The sequence below is a fragment of the Ostrea edulis genome, chromosome 7 (genome assembly GCF_947568905.1).
Source record: "Ostrea edulis chromosome 7, xbOstEdul1.1, whole genome shotgun sequence".
NCBI classification, from domain to species: Eukaryota; Metazoa; Mollusca; class Bivalvia; order Ostreida; family Ostreidae; genus Ostrea; species Ostrea edulis.
In genome coordinates, this window is record NC_079170.1 from 58,818,683 (window position 1) to 58,843,534 (window position 24,852).

General features: G+C 35.6%; 1 protein-coding gene across 4 annotated transcripts in view; it reads right to left on the bottom strand.

Annotated features, from left to right (window-relative positions):
- Window positions 1–541: 541 nt before the first annotated feature.
- Window positions 542–24,852, bottom strand: part of LOC125654289 (dedicator of cytokinesis protein 3-like) — a 95,725-nt gene continuing 71,414 nt past the window's right edge. For 2 of the 4 annotated variants that reach the window (XM_056144833.1, XM_056144831.1), the window contains 16 exons: window positions 20,018–20,116; window positions 19,150–19,210; window positions 12,016–12,258; window positions 11,735–11,821; window positions 11,412–11,558; window positions 10,911–11,052; window positions 10,603–10,772; window positions 10,005–10,271; window positions 8,036–8,299; window positions 6,054–6,148; window positions 5,380–5,464; window positions 4,043–4,198; window positions 2,962–3,019; window positions 1,863–1,925; window positions 1,691–1,749; window positions 542–1,582 (listed from right to left, as the gene is read on the bottom strand). In XM_056144833.1, coding sequence (XP_056000808.1) covers window positions 1,340–1,582; window positions 1,691–1,749; window positions 1,863–1,925; window positions 2,962–3,019; window positions 4,043–4,198; window positions 5,380–5,464; window positions 6,054–6,148; window positions 8,036–8,299; window positions 10,005–10,271; window positions 10,603–10,772; window positions 10,911–11,052; window positions 11,412–11,558; window positions 11,735–11,821; window positions 12,016–12,258; window positions 19,150–19,210; window positions 20,018–20,116 — 2,239 coding nt within the window. In that variant the 3' untranslated portion in view covers window positions 542–1,339. Of the gene's footprint in view, window positions 1,583–1,690; window positions 1,750–1,862; window positions 1,926–2,961; window positions 3,020–4,042; window positions 4,199–4,884; window positions 5,125–5,379; window positions 5,465–6,053; window positions 6,149–8,035; window positions 8,300–10,004; window positions 10,272–10,602; window positions 10,773–10,910; window positions 11,053–11,411; window positions 11,559–11,734; window positions 11,822–12,015; window positions 12,259–19,149; window positions 19,211–20,017; window positions 20,117–24,852 lie in introns of those variants that run through there. The other 2 variants (XM_056144832.1, XM_056144835.1) reach the window with 2 other exon arrangements.

The window sequence follows — 24,852 nt, forward strand, 5'->3', positions numbered from 1 at the left end:
AATTTCACAAACCGCGTGGCTGAGGCTGTCAACATCAATTACTGACTTAATACTAAATATATAGCTTTCGCTGATAGAGCACATTCCTAAGTGTGGGAAAACATTTAATCTGAATGAACTATTTAAGATATAGACATTACAGGATCCAAACTAGTCATATTGTGTTAATGTTACAATGCCTTTCATCAGTATATGCACTTTTCGAAGGCATTCAATTTTTAAGAACACATCTTGATTTATACTGTGGCTGAATATTAGAATTTAGCTCAGACTTACAGACAGTACATTTTTTCTCATTTATACGTGTTTGTGTGTAACGCCCAGTTTCAATAGCCAGAGAATGAGAACTCTGAAATTTGTGAAACATTGCAAGACATCACCGTTATTTATATTTTTGAACAAGGGTTCTAATTAATACATTCACCACGTGGATAATGCAGTCAAATATTGACAAAATTCACTATGTACATGTATATGATAAAATATATGTATACCTCAAATTGCTTTACTTTCCACTTAAAAGAAAACACTATTACAATCATCTAGTAATATATATTTATTTACATTATACATATAACACAGTCAATATTGACACATTCTCTAAATCCACATACAATGAAGCAATCAATGCAATCCAAAATTCTTTGTTCTAGTGAGAATCCAAATGACAGAGTAAATAATCTCTAACAAAACAGACTACATGTAACTCCTTAGTGATGAGATTTCAGTTATGATAATCAAACATTTTATTACAGTATATTCAATGATTTCCACAAATATACAAATGAATCAAAATCTTTTTATCCTGGTATTTTACATAAAAATAAAATTCTTGAAAAAATATTAAAATTTTAACAACTAAATATCAATCATCTGATGTATGACGTCTTGTATAATAAAATATTCAAACCTGAAATAACTGTTTCACAAAAAAATAAAACTAAAATGTTGGACAAATATGTTGTGTCCTGAATATCACAGTCAACTGCCAAGGGAACAGCCCACAACAGTGTTTCATACACAGCTGTGGTACTATACCAAAGTCTTGTAGTCACTCCACGGTAGACACCAGTCTCAGAACACAGAAGCCACTTTATGCACCCTCATATCCTCTAATTATGTTGACAAACAGAATATCAAAACAGATATTTTAACATATTAGCACACAAACAGTTGGAGTGGAATCAAGTTTTTAGCACAGATTCTGATCCTCATACTACATGTTGTACAGCCACCAGCTAATTTGATCCCACGGACAAAACAGAATCCCATCTGAAGGGATTCCTTGCGTATCATGATTAGGTATCCTTGTAATCCTTGTGATGAAATAAAGTGCCCCCTACAGCTTGCTGCTTTCATCTTGCTTTGTAACAGATGAACGTGGAGCAGGCCTTGGGTTACGTATGGAAGTTCTTTGAGGAATGGGAGGGGGGGCATTCTCACCCGGTGGGGACTCTACATTCGCAAATATTGATGCTCGTGAAACTCCGTTGCTTTGTTTAACAAGTGAAGGTTTACGGGGAGGTAAAGGAGGCACTGAGTTAGAGGGCGCATTGACATAGGATCCACGACTAACCAGTTCCTGAAAATACCACAAAATAGACATTTTATCACCAAGTCAGTCGAGGAAACAGAGATAGTAAAGTTAGAGGAAGAAGGGCAGAGATTGGAGCTAGATCTGATATATTACTTGAGTTGGTTTTGGTTGTTTCTGTTTTGGAGGAGGTTCTGGTCTCTCAGCTATGGGTTCTGTAGAGAAAAACATCTTCTATACTGATGGAGCATCATCAGCAGTTTATCATACAAAATGTGTATAGAACTATCAGTTTTATAAATTAGTCAGTGGAAGAGAGGAGCATTACCTGGATGTCTCAGAGGGATGACTGGTATATCTCTGGTAAAGGTGCTCCGCTCACTGGGCTGATCTGCATAATAAAAAAAAAAAGGTGAGGGATACTTAAGAAATGAACATCACTTTTGAGCTGTTCATGGTCAACATGAACGGATTTGGATTTGAGGCAAATTCTGTGAATGGCACTAGCGATTCACAGATAATTTGCCTCAAATCCAAATCCGTTCATATTGACCATGAACAGCTCAAAAGTGATATTCATTTTTTATATTTATATTAATTTACTATATCACCCTTTGTTTACATTGCTTCTATTTTGTTGCATAAAACGAACTCCTAGCCTCTGTCGCAGTAGTTATTGTGACGTACGTCAACACAGACATGACGTCACATTTCGTCTCACCCTGCCTTTTATCAACAATGCAAGGTGCACTGTATTTTGGAGGTAGGAGACCGCAAGATTGGGATGATAATCCACATAAGTTTACAATCTTAATCCAAAGGTGTGACTTGTGAGATCTTTGTAACAGAGGTTCTATTTTTTCCAAATCAAAATACGCTCTCTCAGTCGCGTGCTTTAAGCTAGTTCATAATCCGTTCATAGTCAATGTGAACGGATTGTGCCGCACGCTGAAATTGGTTGGTTCATAGAGGAAAATACAATTTGCAATATAAATATATAATCTATGCCTCAAAATCACAGATATGGGGGAGGGGGTGGCTGTCTAACTTCAATTTTGGTCAAAACTGTCATGCTTGGTCTCATGAGAGGAAAAAATAAGAGCTTTAATACAGATGACTTTTTCATCTGAACAATTATAACTTTTTCATCTAAACTATTATAACTTTTTTATCTGAACTATTAATAACAAAACACTATTAGTTAACAGTGATTGATGGGTCATAATTACCCTGACTACATTTGTGGTATGTGACAACCACATTTTGTTCATAAGAATGTAGATAAACAATGTTGGCAGGTTGGTTTCATTTTTCCATCATCTCTCTATTACTCGCTCTATACTGGAGTCTAAGTTTCAACAACACAAGCTTGTTCCAAAATGATTTTGCTTTTTTAACTTTTAATAATAAGATAAATAATGTGTTACCTGAGTGTCTTCGGGAAGAATGATGTGAAATATCTGAATCAGATCCCGACCAAGACTTCTACAGAAAAAAACCCCAAAATCTCTTAGTGTGTTGACAGTCAAAGAAAAATTAAATACACTGCATGATTTATCGGTTCATTAGGTGCATGATATTTCATCATTATCAAATGCCTTTATATTCACACTGATCGTGAATTGTTTGTCTATCAAATACCCGTATTTTGTTTTTATAAATAAGAATTACTACATTAATTTTCATGGGTACATGTACAATGCGATTATGAAGCAGGAAAACTACAATTCTACAAGACACCACACTTTTTACAACACTGCACACATAATAAACTATGTCAGCCTCCAAATTTTGAACCACCTACAGCCAAGCTGAATCTCTGTCTAGCTATACCTCCACTGACCCAGGAACTTGCAATATGCCTTTTGTGCAGTCCTGCTGTAATATGTTGCTATCCCCCTATATCATTCTTCCATTGATAATTCAGAAATCACTAATAAATTCAACTTTCCACTTGACAAAGTATCAACTCCAAAATTATCCATGATTAAGATTAAAACAGAGTTCAAATCCATGCTCTAAGTCCAAGAAAATGCGTACAACTGTCAACAATAACAGTTCTAGAAAAAGTATGAAAATGAAGCCATTGTAATATATTATGCAGATCCTAGTACTTAATATATTTATATCCATACAACACAGTCATATATTACATTATATAACAACCATGCTCCTGCTCTATAATGTGGGAAGAATATATCAATCATGTCAGAGCAATCTGTATAATGCACACTGTACAGACACAAATCTCCATTGTCAATATATATTTGGGAAAATTATGGAATATATTACTATATCTAAGGGTAAACATTTAAGAAACTTGATCTAACTGCAGCCAATACTATGTCACTAGTAGAACATGCTTGTCACTGGCCAAAAACTCACAACATCAACTCACTCCTCAGATACTACTGTCCACTAGTAGAACATGCTTGTCACTGGCCAAAAACTCACAACATCAACTCACTCCTCATTCTGGTGCACTGAAACCAGTCAAGAATTTTTTACCTCCGAAAGTGAAGAGTCGTACCATACTGACATGGAGCGATCTCGAGATTTCTTGTCTGAGCTTAGTATCATTGAAAATGGCCGCTTTTTCTTGTCATTGTTGGAGTTTGCTCCCTTGGGTTGCAGGTTGGCAGGTGGATTTAGGGGTGTAAAATTCTGATGAAACATGCAGACATGAAAAGAGTAGTCAGACAGACATCTAAAGAGTCACTAGCAAAGCATGCTATTCATGCAAACACTGCAATGTTAAGGTGGGGACTAGCCATTGTTAAAGTGGGGACTATAAGCCATTGGATGTGTATAATATCAGGGTTGTGTACATTGCATGCAATGTTATTAGATGAACATATTAAAATTGTTATATCATAAATAGTTACATTTACCAAATTTATGAATATGTAAAACAAATTGTAATCTAAATATAGATATGTAAATGAAGATGGGTTCGAATTACATGTTTGTTTTAATTTCATTACAAAAATACACTGTAGTATCATATGTACACTTGTTTACATTCATGAAGTTGTTCTTCTACCATACATGTATAACAAACTTTTATCCTTCAAATTTCTATCAATGCAAAACTTAAATATCAGTCAGAACTGTCCCACTTGCTAGGATATTTTGAAATCCCTTGAAGCATTACTGGGCAGGAAATCCTCCCTCAACAGTTTCTCAATATAAATGTAACATATAATTTATTCATTATCTTTATATCAATGAACATTTGAAACAGAACAAAAGAACCAAAGAACCAAAATATCAACAACATCCATAATTCCAAAATTAGCTATAGCAGGGGTGGATGACATTAGTTGATCATATTAGATATCAATAAAAAATTTCATTTACATTATTCAAAATGAAAAAAAAAATGTTTAGTAAAATACATTTACTAGCACATGTATTATTATAAACATTTCAGTTAGTTTTACAACATATTTTAAAAAAGAATTTATTCAAGGCATTGCAAGATTGCTGTTTGAAAAATAAAGTTTGAAAAGTTGAAACAGATTTCAAAGTATGAATGAAGTGATGTTTAGCCATTACAAATTTCTCTTCTTTTTACTTTTCACCACACTCTGCCAAATATAGATAATAAAAAATTACTCCACATTAAGATAATTCAAAATATCTAGATTATAATTATGGCATCTTGATATGAATACTAATTAGTAATATACAAATGAAGGACATTTGGTTCTCAGTTTTTCTAGGATGAAAATAAAACCACAAAGGTTGTAGTGAAACAAAGTTTTTCTACATGCTAACTTCTACAGTGTGCATCCTTTACCATATACTACACTAGCCTACAGCACATGAAGATGTCTACTGACCTCTGGTGCTGAGACGGGCTCCAATTCAGACAAGTCAACCAGATCCCCTAATACTGCATCAGCCGATAAACCTGATGAGCGATTGCTGAAACAGTTAATTAAATATCATCAGACACACGGTCTGTCAAATACAATGGTAATCAAACCAAGCAAATCATACATTACTAAACTTAGTCTGGGGTTTAATAATTATCAGTCTTCACTTTTTGATAATAATCAGCAAGCCATTACCACCCTCCAATAGCTATTTTGTTTGTGATTACCTTCACCACCCTCCAGTAACTATTTTGTTTGTGATTACCTCCACCACCCTCTGGTAACTATTTTGTGATTACCTTCACCACCCTCCGGTAACTATTTTTTGGTGACAACCTTCACCACCCTCTGATAACTAATTTGTTGATGATTACCTTCACCACCCTCCAGTAAATATTTTCTTTGTGATTAGCTTCACCACCCTCCAGTAACTATTTTTTGGTGACAACCTTCACCACCCTCTGGAAACTATTTTGTTTGTGATTACCTTTACCACCCTCCAGTAACTATTTTGTTTGTGATTACCTTCATCACCCTCCAGTACTTATTTTGTTTGTGATTACCTTCACCACCCTCTGGTAACTATTTTGTTTGTGATTACCTTTACCACCCTCCAGTAACTTTTTGTTTGTAATTACCTTCCTGATGACTGGATGGATCCACTGCCTGGAGTTCCCGGTCTCATTTCTACTAACATACTGTCCACTCCAGAGTCTGACCGGCGATTAACCTCCTAGTTTTATAAAACACAAACACTTTATCTCAATTCAGTGCAGTCAAAATCAACAAAGTTTGTCACTGAAATGTTTAAATGTACATGTACTTCCTTATTGAATTCTACCAAGTAAGAAGTGCAAATGCTTTTATCTGTTAGAAGGTATGTTAAATGTAAAAACTAAAATGATGCATAAATCAAGTTTTGTCACTGTTTTGCTCTTCTTACATTAATATAACTGTGGATACAGACAGGTGAAGAACTATCATTATCCTTTTGTTAGGACAAATTGTGAACACTTGCTCTTTCCGAGGACACACACAAGAGGAGGAATTGTAAATATCTATCCTTACTGAGGACACGGACATCTGAAGGAATTGTAACAAGAGGTACTGTGAGCAATGCTCACTAAGAAAGTCAGATGGAGGTCATGAAGGTACATGACACATCGTCTCATGGTGATACACTCATGTGTCAAATATGGTATGGCTATGTCAAAGAACAAAGAAGTTATGGCCCTGACATGAATCCATTGTAAAAACCTTTAATTTTGACCTTGAGGTCAAGGTCATATGGAGGTCATGAAGGTACATGATATATCGTCTCATGGTGATACACTCATGTGTCAAATATGGTATGGCTATGTCAAAGAACAAAGAAGTTATGGCCCTGACATGAATCCATTGTAAAAACCTTTAATTTTGACCTTGAGGTCAAGGTCATATGGAGGTCATGAAGGTACATGATACATCGTCTCATGGTGATACACTCCTGTGTCAAATATGGTATGGCTATGTCAAAGAACAAAGAAGTTATGGCCCTGACACGAATCCACTGTAAAAACCTTTAATTTTGACCTTGAGGTCAAGGTCATATGGAGGTCATGAAGGTACATGACACATCGTCTGAGAACATACACAAATGGGAATTGTGAATATTTATCCTTACTGAGAACACAGACATAAGGAGGACTCGTAAATATCTATCCTTACTGAGGACAAAGACATTGGAAGAAATTGTGAATATTTATCCTTACTGAGGACACCGACAAGAGGAGGAACTGTAAATATTTATCCTTACTGAGAACATACACAAATGGAGGAATTGTGAATATTTACCTTACTGAGGACACACACAAGAGTAGGAAATGTGAATATTTATCCTTACTGAGAACACACACAAGAGGAGGAATTGTGAACATTTATATCCTTACTGAGAATATACACAAATGGAGGAATTGTGAATATTTATCCTTACCGAGGACACAGACATCAGGAGGACTTGTAAATATCTATTCTTACTGAGGACACAGACATCGGAAGGAATTGTAAATATTTATCCTTACTGTGAACATACACAAATGGAGGAATTGTGAATATTTATCCTTACTGAGAACATTCACAAATGGAGGAATTGTGAATATTTACCTTACTGAGGACACAGACATATTAGGAGATATTGTGAACATTTATCCTTACTGAGGACACACACAAGAGTAGGAAATGTGAATATTTATCCTTACTGAGAACATACACAAATGGAGGAATTGTGAATATTTATCCTTACTGAGGACACACACATAAGGAGGAATTGTAATCGTAAATCTTTATCCTTACTGAGGACACGGACATTGGAAGGAATTGTAAATATTTGTCCTTACTGAGGACACAGACATCGGAAGGAATTGTAAATATTTATCCTTACCGAGGACATAGACATCAGAAGGAATCCTTACCGAGGACACAGACATCAGAAGGAATTGTAAATATTTGTCCTTACTGAGGACATAGACATCAGAAGGAATTGTAAATATTTGTCCTTACCGAGGACACACACAAGAGGAGGAATTGTAAATTTTTATCCTTACCGAGGCCACAGACATTGGAAGGAATTGTGGACACTTACCCTTACTGAGGCCACAGACAGATGTGAGGATGATCTGCGTACAGGTGTGGACTGCATGCCAAGACTATCCTTAATGTCCCTCAGGATTTCACTGAGTGAACGCAGCATGTCAGACAAGCCTGTCCCATGTACACGATCCATGGTCTTCATTAGGTGTAGCCCAGCATCCAGTAACTTCACCTGTTCATTCAATAGCTCCTTTAGTTCTCTGATTCTGTCCCTTTCCTCTGGATGAAGTCTCTCATACTCAGGTGAAAAAAAGGCCTGTAAAAGTCATATATGTAACAAAAATTAACACACACAACTAATAATTTAATTTCACCTGTAAAATGCTATTTCATTAGTTCATCCTAGGATTGATGTCACAATGCATAAATCAGGCTTCTCTATTCCCATTTTGTTGCTACAACAATGCTGCTCCATGTCATAATAAAATATATTTTCTCCATAATTCATTATTAAATTAGAACAAATTCAGTTTTCTAAATCAAATTATAAGGGATGAAAATAACATTTTCTGTTCTTTTATAAACCACTTTGCAGTAAAACTGTCCAAATTTACTGAATATCATAAAATTAGTAAAGATTACTTTCATTCCTTAAATAAATTCATATACATGTACATGTATTATCATTTTTATAGATCCAAGTGTATAAAAGAAGTTAAAGATGAGGCACTATAATGTCAACACATCACATGATCAAGTGTAATCGGACACAGATCATATCCCTACATAGTGTAGAGCTTTGGCACAAGCTTTACAAGATTGTCTATGCCTGGGACAAAAACTTATCTGAATGCTGAATCAGAGGCCACAAAAGGCCTAACAGGTGCAATATATGAGAAATATTAAAACTGACTATGTGTATTCTCTACATGTATTTGGTGGATTACATAAAATCTAACATCCAAATATTTTAAACCACTATTCGGAAAAACACTGGTATTCATATTATATATATTTTAGATATTCACTACAGGAGCGAACCCAAGCATCTGAATTTAATTTATTTTAGATATTCACTACATGTGCGGATCCAAGCATCTGAATTTAATTTATTTTAGATATTCACTACATGTGCGGATCCAAGCATCTGAATTTAATTTATTTTAGATATTCACTACATGTGCGGATCCAAGCATCTGAATTTAATTTACTAGACTGTTACACACATACAGGTGACTCTTGATAACTCAAAAGTTTAAGGGACTTTCATGAAATCGAAAATTCGAGAGATCAAAGGTAGAGTCAAATCTAGAAATTAAAGGTCTGACCTAATGGTTCAGACTTTATAGTAACCATTTACAATATCCTACAGTTGTTTTGAAACATTTCCCTTCATATTTTTCAAGTAACTTGATTTAAACAACACATAACTTCATTTTGCATAAATAATACTTTTCAAATATTTTTTTATTCATTTGTTCATTTCTTGTGCTAAAATAGATGTAAATATTTTTCATACATAATAAAGTTTCACAGAGCACGATCGTCAAAATTTTCAGCTGCTTTACACAAGCATGTATATTTTTTATCAAGATGTTTCACGGGTATGTCTATATCATAAAAATCAGAACAGTAAGTAATCCTCATTGAGATGGCCTACACATTCACAATGTCACTGTGAATCATGTAAAAAGTTCATACATTACACTATTTTTCTAGTGTGTTAACAAGATTTATTATTAAAGTACTTTGTTGTTGTCATGGAGACAGCTATAAGGCTTCATCACAAATAGCGATATGCAAAACTAAATGATCATTTTGCAAGGGTCCAACGAAATGTTAGAATGGAGTGTTGGTCAGTTTAATCATTTCTGAAATGCAGATTCTGTCTTATTAATATAATGACCTTCAGAAACATTACATCATTCAGTTTTTAGAACATGAGTACAGTACCTCTCATTGGTTGTGATAAACAATGTAGCTATTAATCCGGAATCATGATGAAATTCTTCAAATCTTACCTCCTGGTATTTTGGAATTCCACCTTGCACGGAAGCACTGATCATTCCATTTAATTTCATAGAGAGAGATTTGATGGCATCTATAGAGGAGTCTTTTTTAGTTTTGTCTATTTCCTTTTGTAGTTCTTTACATGCAGATTTGACTGCTTCATTAGCAGTACACACTGGACTCAGAGTCACATGTTCGGTTCTGATGACCTCATACCATTGCAGGATCCCCGGAAAGCAATAATTAGTATGCATCACCATTCGCTCTGTACACAGGCTCTGGATAAAACAAGTAACTGACAGATCATCCACATTACATGACATTTTGTTTAGCTGGATGCTAGACTTAAAATTTCTGAGAGAAAGTACATTTGCATATCTTAATTTGTACTGTTAATTGACCTAGAACTATCCATGTACCAAAACCGTGACCTCATTTTTGGGATCCTAAAAACATGATGTCTACAAACCTTGACCTCATTTTTGGGATCCTAAAAACATGATGTCTACAAACCTTGAACTAATTATTGGGATCCTAAAAACATGGATCCTAAAGACTACAAACCTTGGAACTCGTTTTTGGGATCTTAAAAACATGATGTCTACAAACCTTGAACTCATTATTGGGATCCTTTTCTCCTCTGTGGATTGATCTATCAAATTGGAATGTACTGACGTCATTAACAGAATAGAAGTTCTTGATCTCAGGAGCCACATTCATATTGTACACAAACTCTGGTTTGTCGTCTGGTCGAGGTTTGACACTACCAATCTGTATGTCTGTAACAACACATTATGAGGATATGTGCAGCTTTTGTCATTTATCTTCTGTTTACATGAAAGATTGTCTAAAGACTATTATTAAGCAATTCATAAGTAAGTTTTGGGTATTTAAGGAATCATGAAACGTTGCCCTACATTGAGCCTCCCCAAGCCTCTTCTCTTCGTCGATGGGGTTATTGAACTGAAGGATGGTAGCCAGGGGGTATTCCTGTTTCAGCTGGTTTATTATGTCCTGTAACTTCAAGCACTCGTTTCCTCTGTATATGAACGTTTTGTTCTGAAAATGATTTAGTCTTTTTATATCCGCTAATTTCTTCCATTCATTTACCATGAGAAATTCAAAAACTTTTGTCCATTTTTCATTCTTGGATATAAACATGTAGAAGACTGACATGTTCATCCAGGGAAGTATCAATAATCTTGTTGGGACCCTGACTTTTGATTTCTATTACTTTCGGTGCCTTTCTCTGAGCATCTTCCACTTACATATAGTCAATATGATGTCCACAGGTTAAAAATGTTCAAAATATGGCATAACAAAGAAAATGTAATTTCAAATGAGGGTTCCAGTTAGATAAATAAATACACTGTGACGGTACATAATATTCACTGAGACAAAACACAACTTGGACTCACTCTGACAAATGGTGGGAAGAGTTGTCCATAGTAGGCCACCCTGAAGTAGGTTGGTTCTTGGCGGGGATAGAAGACAGGTCTGTCTTGTCCCTCCTCCTGAACTTTAACCCCATCCAGTATGTTACCGAAGAACCTAGCCTGTCTCTCCTGTAAAGGACAGGCATATCAATAACTAGATTGTATTTTTCACATAAAACACATCATTACTCTCAAAAAATGAAGGGATTTCGGAATCCATTCAAACTTTCAATTTCTTTAAATGAGTTCACAAAAACTTAGGATGAAAAACAGAAAAATTAGGATGAAAAACAGAATTTACTTGCCAGAACATTACTCAGTTTCCTGTAATCAAATTTCTTTTCATAAACTTCTGCCAACTCTTTGCACAAAGGAATACCATACTCCCAAACCTTGAATAAGAAAACCAGACTTTTTCATCAATATTATGAAATTGAAAAAGTACAAATCTATCGGTACAATATGACCCCATCCCAGATATGAAGACATGACCAGACAATCTTATCTCAATCCAGTTAGCAATGTACCGAAGCCAACACATTTCATTTTCCCTTTTCCCTGTGTTTTTATCTGGAGAAATGCTGACCTTGCCCTTATCGAAGCAGTCCATGATCTGTAGGTAAACCCTCTCCTTTCTCTCCCACTCGGCCTGGGTGGGATAGTCTAGCTCTGCCTTTCTGACACTGTCCCGCCACTGTAGAAGCTGGGCATACAACTTCAATGTCAGTCCAGCCTCCACGTAGTTCTGGGCCCCAAGGTGAAGGTCATACAGTTTCTTTATGTATCGGATGTACATCTCCTCTTTGTTCGTGTTGTCCTTGTAAAAGTTCTACACAAAAATGACAAAAGTCTAAATAAAGAATCACGCTACACAGTCTAATTGTGAATAAAAACATGGACACAACAATTTGTACACAACTGTATGGCTTCATTCTACTTCCAACATCACTGTCTGTCAATGATTTCATTTTCTATAGCCTCATTGGTACAGTAATATCCGAGCAGAAGTACATATGATGTATTAGTCAATCTTTAGACAGCCATTCAAGTAGAAAGACACATTTCTCCAATGGGTCTTTTTTACAGTCTTTATTGAACCCTGTCCTATACCTGGCTGTTCTTCGTATTTAGGAAAGGTGATATTTTTTACAGTCTTTCGACCGTTCTTCATATTTAGGAAAGGTAATTTTTATTAGTCTATCAGCCGTTCTTCATACTTTGGAAAGGTAATTTTTATTACAGTCTATCAGCCGTTCTTCGTATACTTAGGAAAGGTAATTTTTATTAGTCTTTCGGCCATTCTTTGTATTTAGGAAAGGTCATTTCTATTACTTTAAATAGCCTAGGTGGCTAAACCTTGGTGGATCCTTTGAGGCCAGATTGGCCAATATTTTTTATACTGTGGTGGAATCATATTCATGACCTCATGGGGAGGCACTGAGTGATACTCAATTTGCCCTGGTGGCAGAAAATGGATAGTTTTCAATATTTCCGTGTGTTTGAGGCGCCAAGCTGCGCGTACATTTCGCGATTGGGCCTATATAGCTTACCTTGTGTTTACTGCCTGGCCTCACTGGTTGATATAAACTAGTAATGATTTTCTGGTTTATTTATAGCTATTGGAGTATTGTTTTAATTAATCATCTGGGTTTTGGGGTAACATATTTAACTTATTCATACCATTTTCTTTATGTGATGGCACATGTTCCGGTGCACATTTCTAATTTTAGTACGTTGGGTGAGTTCTTTTGTTTTGCAATCTGAGGGACACGGATGCCCTAGTGATTTATCATGTGGACTGTGGACAGAGGGATTCTTCCTTTGGGTGTGATTGGTGCCAGTTGTATTGCAGTGATAATAAGATTACGATTGCAGATGATCATAATTTTGCAGATCGGTGGAGTTTAATCCAAATGGGACTTATATTGTGATTTAAACCCTAGCAGTATGAATGTAAAGATATATTGTGATTTAAACCCTAGCAGTATGAATGTAAAGATATATTGTGATTTAAACCCTAGCAGTATGAATGTAAAGATATATTGTGATTTAAACCCAATGAATGTAAAGATTATGTAACATGTAAACACTTGAAGGGAGAGTCCCTTTGCCTGCTACCAATTATATTAAAATACATTTTAAATATGCAATTTCCGAGTTGCCCAATAGTTCTTTCCCTTTGAGGAACTCTTATGCACAATGAGACGCAAAACATACTATCGTCCACACGCGATGGGTACAAATGCTTATCACTGCCTTCATATATTGCCTAAAGACCAATTATCAGACATCATGCAACCATCCAAACTGCAGGGACACACAAAATTAGTAAGTTTATTGGCATTAAATAGTAAAATAGCTCAAACATAAATCGATAATCACTTGTTTTCTTTGATTAAAATATCACTCGTGCAGAAGAGGAAGTAATAAATAATTTCATACAGGCGACTCTCAATAACTCAAAGTTCAAGGGACCTTGATAAAACTGAGAGAAATCGAGAGTTCGAGAGATCGAAATTCGGAAATTGAAGGTCTGTCGGTATGGTTCAGATTTTACAGTAACCGGAAATGTTTACCAACAAGATTTTGACATGCTTTTCGTCAGGTACTTTGATATCAAAATAAAAAACCTTATTTTGCATTAATAAAAACATTTCAAAGTTTATGTATTTATTTGTTCTTTAATCATGCTTAGATAGGCATACAAAACCAAGTTCCAATGAACCTTTACTATCGCAAACTAAACAGAGCACAATGTTATGTCGTTTTACCCAAAGCAAAAATTCTAACGAATGAGTATATAAAACGATATTTTAGAGTAACTTTACAAAAAGAAAAAAACTCGAGAAATTTAATGGTCTGTAGATCTCTAAATTATGTATAAAACTTGCTCTCTTGTTGTCACGTCAAAACAAATTATAGATTTTATTCATAGTTGGATTATATATATAATTTTAATCATCACAACATGAACCAAACTCCAGTGCAAGGTGTAAACTGGCCAATTAGCCAATTATATACTCAAGTGTGTCACCTCCACAAAGAAGCAGGGGCAATGTTTCAACTATGTAAACACCTAATTACCCCTCTGGCGTTCAACAAAATCCAGGTAAGGTCCAAGTGGAAGTTATTAAACGCTTGGGTAACGGGGGGGGGGCTACCACAACTTCGAAACATTGAGAGTGAAAAACAATGAAATGTGTTTTACGGGACCCAACTTCACTTCGAGAGATCGAGAACTTCGATCTCTTGAGAACTTCGAGAGATCAAACGTTCGAGAGATCGATAGTAAATTTGCTTTGTTATATAGAGAGAAAAATCGGGACCATGATTTCACTTCAAGAGACTGAGAATTTCGAGAGATCAAAGTTCGAGCCATCGAGAGTCACCTGTATTTAACTTGATGGCCTAATTCAATCAAATATTATTCTTGATATGGTCAGTTTAATGTATACCAATGGCTGGTATAAACAAAATTTACACTTTCGTTACTTTTATCCGTATTTACATAGCTAGTCTATAGTATATGTATACATCTTGTACCCACCCAAGCATTCAACAGAACACTGAATGTACCTCTATCACAGAAGAGCTGCTATCTCAGAAGTTGCGTATTGTGTTACTACTTTGAATAGTGGGGGAAGGTTGTGGTATTTTTCGAATGGGTAAATGTAAGAGAATGATTGATGACCTGTGGAGTCTTTTTTGCCTAAAACTTAACATGATTTGAATGCTGAAGGATATTAATCATTGAGGATAGGGTAATAGCTTCACTGGTTAATATCGGAGCAGAAGCACATGTGACGTAGCAGTCATTCTATACACATACAGAAGTACATGTGACGTAGCAGTCATTCTATACACATACAGAAGTACATGTGACGTAGCAGTCATTCTATATACATACAGAAGTACATGTGACGTAGCAGTCATTCTATATACATACAGAAGTACATGTGACGTAGCAGTCATTCTATACACATACAGAAGTACATGTGACGTAGCAGTCATTCTATACACATACAGAAGTACATGTGACGTAGAAGTCATTCTATACACATACAGAAGTACATGTGACGTAGAAGTCATTCTATATACATACAGAAGTACATGTGACGTAGCAGTCATTCTATACACATACAGAAGTACATGTGACGTAGAAGTCATTCTATACACATACAGAAGTACATGTGACGTAGAAGTCATTCTATATACATACAGAAGTACATGTGACGTAGCAGTCATTCTATACACATACAGAAGTACATATGACGTAGAAGTCATTCTATATACATACAGAAGTACATGTGACGTAGCAGTCATTCTATACACATACAGAAGTACATGTGACGTAGAAGTCATTCTATACACATACAGAAGTACATGTGACGTAGCAGTCATTCTATACACATACAGAAGTACATGTGACGTAGCAGTCATTCTATACACATACAGAAGTACATATGACGTAGAAGTCATTCTATACACATACAGAAGTACATGTGATGTAGCAGTCATTCTATACACATACAGAAGTACATGTGACGTAGCAGTCATTCTATATACATACAGAAGTACATGTGACGTAGCAGTCATTCTATACACATACAGAAGTACATGTGATGTAGCAGTCATTCTATACACATACAGAAGTACATGTGACGTAGCAGTCATTCTATATACATACAGAAGTACATGTGACGTAGCAGTCATTCTATACACATACAGAAGTACATGTGACGTAGAAGTCATTCTATACACATACAGAAGTACATGTGACGTAGCAGTCATTCTATACACATACAGAAGTACATGTGACGTAGCAGTCATTCTATACACATACAGAAGTACATGTGACGTAGCAGTCATTCTGTAAACATACAGGCTTGGTTGTAAACAACATACATCACGGGGATGATGGCGACGATGATAATCAGTGATTTTCCCTCCCATCCACCCTTCAAACGAGTGTTATGTTTTGGTCTTTGAGATAACGATGATTTGTGAAGTAAACAGGCCAGTCATTAATATAACCATAGTAAACGCTGCGCTACAGCATAACGATGATTTGTGAAGTTCCTGGTAGTGTTTACTATGGATGCAGTGATTGATATCGTCCTTCATTCAAATTTCCATCTATAGAATCTTTTATGCCCAAAACTTAACATGATCTAAATGCTGAAGTCAGTCACTGAGGATAGGGTAATATGGTTATTAATTTTTCATATTTTGCATTCAACAAATGTGCTGTTTGTATGATGAACCATAAAGACATACTTGTTAATGAAGAGGGTGTTTTCAATCTCCTGCTTTCACATTCCATGTTATATAACAAACTTGGATTAATCATTTCCTGCATTATAAATAGATTTTTTTTTATAAATTTGGCAATGGATTTTTTTGCTATTTGCCTATAGATTGTTCTTGCAGATGAATGATTTGCACATGTTTCGCCTCTGCTCTCCAAAGGGCAGGCAGAAGATGCCTGCAGCGTTTACTAAGTTTTTACTTAATTAATGAACCATGCAAACGGAAAGCTTCACTTGTCAGGGTTTGGTTGATCACATCAAATTTCATTCCCTTTGACAATTTACAACTTTCAGAAGCTGAGTGGATCCCAAGAAGCCAACCATATGTTGTTTTCAATGTATGGTTATTAAATAGTTTAAGTGAGAGATAAGTGCGCTATGGCACCATGGCTAAGCTAGATCATTGACCAACTTTCCCCCTTTGAATTCAATTCATTTCACATCACTTTACCCTGTGAATGTATAAAGAACATAAAAAAGTTCTCGATCAAAACTATTCCCAACATCAACTCCTGCACAGATAACATAAGTATAGGTCAGGGGTCAATAATTACAGATATCATAAAGTATAGGACAGGGTTCAATAACTACAGATATCATAAAGTATAGGACAGGGTTCAATAACTACAGATAACATAAGTATAGGACAGGGTTCAATAACTACAGGTAACATAAGTATATGACAGGGTTCAATCCACAGGTATCATAAGTATAGGACAGAGTTCAATAACTACAGGTAACATAAGTATAGGACAGGGTTCAACAACTAAACAGGTAACAAAAGTATAGGACAGGGTTCAATAACTACACAGGTAACAAAGTATAGGACAGGGTTCAATAACTACAGGTAACATAAGTATAGGACATGGTTCAATAACTACACAGGTAACATAAAGTATAGGACAGGGTTCAATAACTACAGATATCATAAAGTATAGGACATGGTTCAATAACTACACAGGTAACATAAGTATTGGACAAGGTTCAATAACTACAGGTATCATAAGTATAGGACAGGGTTCAATAACTACACAGGTAACATAAGTATAGAACAGTGTTCAACAACTACACAGGTAACATAAGTAAAGGACAGGGTTCAATAACTACACAGGTAACAAAGTATAGGACAGGGTTCAATAACTACAGGTAACATAAGTATAGGGCAGGGTTCAATAACTACAGGTAACATAAGTATAGGGCAGGGTTCAATAACTACAGGTATCATAAGTATAGGACAGGGTTCAATAACTACAGGTATCATAAGTATAGGACAGGGTTCAACAACTACACAGGTAACAAAAGTATAGGACAGGGTTCAATAACTACACAGGTAACAGAAGTATAGGACAGGGTTCAATAACTACAGGTAACAAAAGTATAGGACAGGGTTCAATAACTACACAGGTAACAGAAGTATAGGACAGGGTTCAATAACTACAGGTATCATAAGTATAGGACAGGGTTCAATAACTACAGGTAACATAAGTATAGGACAGGGTTCAATAACTACACAGGTAACATAAGTATAGGGCAGGGTTCAATAACTACAGGTAACAAAGTATAGGACAGGGTTCAATAACTACAGGTATCATAAGTATAGGACAGGGTTCAATAACTACAGGTAACAGAAGTATAGGACAGGGTTCAATAACTACAGGTAACATAAGTATAGGACAGGGTTCAACAACTACACAGGTAATATAAGTATAGAAGAGTGTTCAACAACTACACAGGTAACATAAGTATAGGACAGGGTTCAATAACTACAGGTATCATAAGTATAGGACAGGGTTCAATAACTACAGGTAACAAAGTATAGGACAGGGTTCAATAACTACAGGTATCATAAGTATAGGACAGGGTTCAACAACTACACAGGTAACAAAAATATAGGACAGGGTTCAACAACTACACAGGTAACATAAGTATAGAACAGTGTTCAACAACTACACAGGTAACATAAGTATAGGACAGGGTTCAATAACTACACAGGTAACAAAGTATAGGGCAGGGTTCAATACACTGGTAATATAAGTATAGGACAGGGTTCAATAACTACAGGTAACATAAAGTATAGGACAGGGTTCAATGACTACACAGGTAACATAAGTATAGGACAGGGTTCAATAACTATAGGTAACATAAATATAGGACAGGGTTCAATAACTACAGGTAACAAAGTATAGGACAGGGTTCAATAACTACAGGTAACATAAGTATAGGACATGGTTCAACAACTACACAGGTAACAAAAGTATAGGACAGGGTTCAATAACTACACAGGTAACAGAAGTATAGGACAGGGTTCAATAACTACACCAATAGAATATCTACCTTTGATATGCACTACTGATACATGTAGCAAGAGAAATTACGGTTACCAAAGCTAAATTCTAGAGGTAATCACCTACCAGAATATTGAAGGTACACTTCATGTGGCTGTTCCTGTGGTCCTCGCCTCCACTCACTTGTCTGTAAAAGGTCAAGACATTTAACATTAGTTTAACTACTATTAATGATTGCTTGAAGATTCCAATAAGAAAACCGAAATTCCTAGTCTTTACAATACCCACGTAACCCTGCAGCTCCACATTGTTACAGAAACAGACACACAATGAAACAAATTATCCAAACATTTGGCTATACATCTTGTATTTATAAACAGGCAGCAATTGAATTACACTTCTTTTACTAGACCCACAACAAAATCAAGACTATGATATATGCAGTGGGAAGTTCTTAAGAATGGAAATAGCCTTAATCGATTTTATTTGTAGAATACATGTTGCCTGCATAAACGATACTGTTAATTCATGTCATTGCAACTCTGCATATATTCATGAGAACATAACATAATGAGTGTTATACTCTAAGGGACTCAATTCTTAATAAATTAGTGAACAGAGAAGTCTCTTCTGATGTAACATAATTATCAATTACTCATATATAATAAGGAATTCTTTGGGATGCTTTTATGATTAATAACAAAATTGTATCTCCAAGAAAAGTGACTTTCTCCATGATCTGAACATTTCATGAACACCATAGACAAGTATGACGATGATATACGTCACAGCCCTTCTCAATGCTGTCAATACGTCACAGTCCTTCTCAATGCTGTCAATACGTCACAGCCCTTCTCAATGCTGTCAATACGTCACAGCCCTTCTCAATACTGTCAATATGTCACAGCCCTTCTCAATGCTGTCAATACGTCACAGCCCTTCTCAATGCTGTCAATACGTCACAGCCCTTCTCAATGCTGTCAATCCTACTCACCTATAGTCCAGCAATTTCTCCAGAAGATTGGTGACAGAGAGGACAAACTGTCGGCCATTTTCCTTCAGTTCCGGTTCTTTATCAACTTTGTCCAACAATCTATGGAAGAATTTTACCATTTTATTAAGTAAATGCTTGCTTCCATCAAAGTCCTATGAACATGTTTCAGCACTCTCACAGTATGTCAAGGTTATAATAAGGGATTGTAGTTCGGTCCACTTTAAAGTATTTTCTATGAAATGTGATTAATACTGTTTGCTAATATGCTTAGTGATGACACCGAGATCAGAATGTGAGAAATTCTTCCTGTCAAATACATCCGTGATTCACAGACTGCAATCAGCTTAATCCAATATATACCACAGCTTTCAGAAGCAGTGTATGCCAAAGAAAGAGACTTATATCCTTTTGTTCTTTATTGCCATATGCAGTCTGTGCCAAAGTAACACAGACTCCGATTTTGTTCATTAGTTTGATTGTGCCCGGATTTGAACACTGAATATGTGGGACAGTCCCCTGCCTGTCTATATAGGTATAGCCTCTAACACCTATAAACCCAAACCTGAGTAAATATAAACCTCACATTTCAAACTTTATGTATTGAATGCCATTGAAATTGAAAATGTCTAAATTAGCTAGATTGGAGGATAATCTACTTCTAAACCTCCGTGGTGTACGAGCTTGGCCTAGTACTACATGGCATCTGTCTGCTGGAGTCATTATTTGCACCATTTCTAATGAGGGGTGTTACCTTGTTATTTTCCATCCATTTAACAGTTACGCCTGTTCCATGAGAAAAGAATAACATTTGCCGCTCTTTTGAATCAGTACAAAATCATTGAATTGTGCATATTAAATACTGCAAGACAATTATTGTTCAATGCACTTAGACAGCTTTGCTGAAGACTACGCATTCTGTATATTAATTGCATTAAATAAATTTATACCATGTCCCCCTCCCTCCCCCTAAAAAAATAAACCTTAAAAAAAGAAGAAAAATATTAAGTAACTTTTCTGAATAATATCTTTTCTGCAACAGAGCAAACACAAACAAACCAAAAACACAAAGACTTTGCTGTATTTCACAATTTAAAATTATGTGCTATAAAGATAAGTTAATAGCTGTCAAGGTGCAGCATTTTACAATTTCTAGCACAAAATATTACAATTATTACCCCTAATGATTAACACTACAAAGTTAATAACTCTATACTTACTTAGCAGGATCAAATTTCTTGAACTTAAACATCAGTGGTGTTTTCATCATCACCAATCAAACAGAATTATTTCACAATTGAGCCATTACACTCCCAACACATGGAATACAGACTGCATCAGGAACAGCACCCCAGATAAAACAAACCTACATCATCTGCAGAAACTGTCTTAGAGGAAAGAGTGTGCTGTCCATTAATTGAGTTTTGAAGAATTTGAGAAGTGTATGATTTTGTAGACTGGCTGTTCTCCAGTAAGAAAGGCTTCTAGATAACACCTGCTGTGTGGCTGTATCACAGAAGCTAAGCTGCCAATGGTCTTACTCTCCTCCTGCCTCCAAACAAGCTGGAAGCATTTCCCTAGCCATTCATAAATCACAACAACTCATTCCATTAATAGCTTTTCGTGCACAAGTTTGTTGGCATATAGAGGAGAAAATGGAACAGGGATATGAAGAGAGAGAATTTATCTGAGCAGGTGATGACACTGTTGCCACAGCATCCTGTTCATTATCAATAACTCCAAATTCCTTCATTTCTCTTCCCAACAAATCTGATGTGCAGCCCTCAACCTAAATCACTAAAATTTTAACTTATTTCTACCATGTACTGTATGCATTTTAAATCAATGTTGATTTCCCACTTAGTATGCATTTTGTTTTGGTCAGTTGGCAGTTAAATACACACTCAGTGATAATACCCTGGTGTAGAGTGCTTTATGTGTGAGATTGTTTGATCTTAAATTTGATAAGTGAAAACATCTGTACAAATACGTTACTCCTCAGTTCAAAGGCCAAAAGAAAACAGCAAACATGAATGCAATATGTCACTCCTATCAAATGGTCCACACCAAGGCTTATTCCAAGTACGTTCCTGAACTACAGAGGCAACAACTACACTCACAATCAGGGGTGAAGTCATGCATAATATAGACCAAATTGTCAGTGTTTAATAGCATTCACAATATAGCTCCATCAAAATTGAGAGGGAGAATTAAGAGAAAGGTAATTTTAATCCTAAAATCAAGTAAATAGAAATACATACACATAAGTTAATTGTCTGTAATTAAATTGTAGAAAGAACAAAATACACAATTTTTTGGGGTTCCAATGTTTAAGACAGTGTAATAAATTAAGCACTCTATTTTTTGAAATGTTATCTATTCATGTCAAATATTTACATGCATTTTTAAAAGTGCATTACTTTGAAACAGTGTAAAATACTCTAGCTAAGGTATTTAACCAATCAGATATATATCTATAGTATGCAAGCGGGGTTTTCAAATTAAATCAACGCTTTTGAAAAATTAGTTTTTTAATCCTTTAAAATCTCAAGAGATTCAAAATGATAAACCCAATGATCAGGTATTATCATTTGGAGACCAACAAACCTAGAGATTCTAGAGAAAGATTTTCTCCTTCTTTGGAGTGCAGACGGATTTGAACTTCCAGTGTTATCCACACTCAGGTAGGAAGAACACAGATCCACCTTGCCTTTCCTCCATGGATACAGGTTGGGTTGAGATTTACTCCGGGACCGGAAGTTTTTTGGTGTGGTCAGACAGTCTGGATGTAGGTCCTTCTGAGAGGTCCTTCTGCCAGGATTCATTATATTCCTCATGTGGATTGTCACAATCGTCCGGCAGTACTCGTCAGGCAGTACAGACGCTTCCAAAGGAGAGGACGCTCTTGTCACAATAATCCCAAGTCAACACAACACCAGCATATAATAGGCACAGTCTATCACACCAGGCCTCACACAATGGCCTGCTAAATACACACCCTCCAATCACTTAGGTTACCCTTTCAGCTGATAACAAATTAAGGATATTTAAATGGGGGAACTTCTGTTTACATTAAAGGACTAACTATCTCCACACAAAATCTTCTCCTTTATGACAATTCTTAAATGTCAAGCCTCATTGCCCCAAATATTATTTATTAATGGGTTTGACACACAAAAAAGTAAGAAACTCCAGAAATATTGGTTTGGAGTACAATCCTTTTCATTCATTAATTCTACAGCAGTGAAAACCAAAGTGGCCTCCATGTAAAATAAATATCTGGTGTCCAGGCAGACAAAGGAGGACCACAACACTTTATACACTAGTACTAAAATACCCCACAGCTGTCATGCAATTACTGGGTACTTCACACTCATGTAAGGCAAGTAGTTCTTACATCTAACACAGCATGTAGTCATTATTGCACCTCAGAAGACTATTATGTTTACATGTTAAACAATCCTTGAACAGCAGTATATCACCTCTGGTCATGAACCATAAAAAGGTATTTTATCAACACTTATACCTGGTGTCATAATCACATCATCAATGGCTTTGATCTTAGAAGCAAGAAATTATTTTGTAAAAATTATGACACCTCCTGTAAAATTTGATATTGAAGATATATGTAAAAAGCATTTGTAGAATTACATTATCAAAATTACCTGATAAAACTTGGTTATTGATTATCATTGCAATTGACTATAAATGTTAAAACGTTGAAGAATTTCGATTTATCAGGCAGAGTTGATCCCTGTTGAATGTGTGTTGAACTTGGTGGTTTAGTGGTGATCTTTTGAGTTTGAACCCAGCAGGAATTTTTTTTTTTGGTTTTTGAAATTAAATATCACTTTTTCACTAGATGTTTCAGCTTTTTTGCTTTGTATTTGGGGGGGGGGGATATATATATTTTTGTTTCATATATTTTATTATTCTTAAATTTCATGAATGATCATTACTTCATAATCATTATACAATGAAATACTGATTTCCAAATCAATGTAAAAATGGATATTGAAATCCCAAAACAGAAATTGAAATCCAAAATCAGAAATTGAAATAAAAAAATCAAATATTGAAATCCAAAAACAGATATTGAAATCCAATCCTTCAGACAGGATAGATAGGACACTGATATGTCAATCGGATCACGCGCTCCTCCTTTTCCGTAACCAGTAAGACTCGGGCATGGATCGGCACAAGAATTGCATCAAATTGATGCATTTCTTCACCGGATGTGCCTGTGGATGAAGTTAAAAGGCCAGAACTGAATCCCTGTAAAATGTGTTTTTTATATTTTCACCAGATTCAGTTTTGGTATCATTAACGTCTTACATGTATTCACACTAATACATAATCATATAAGTGGAAATTGATAGTATTAGAATATCTTAGATATTTATGATCTTAGATGCATTTGAAAGCTCGATCGCATTTCATATTGTAACGTACGACTGTGACGTCATTTGTGTACACATGGCAACAGCCTCTGACGGCATCAATCCACATATGAGGTTCATTTGCGGTTATGGAAATAGCCGAGTATAGTTACAATTGTGATCGAAATATGTTAATATCAGAAACTCTATGTTAAAATAGTGTCTGTCATCATTTTACTATGACATCAGAGCCTACTAAACTACATCACATAGTGGGCTATGACATCAGAGCCTACTAAATTACATCACATAGTGGGCTATGCTATCATAGCTGTTTGTACATTGATGTCACAGTGGTAAGGTAATTCAGAAAATCGCTGTCAGATGCATAATTAAAAAAAAAAATCTTAGAATTTCTCCACCACTTCTCCTTCTAATCTAAAAAAAAAAAAAAATTCC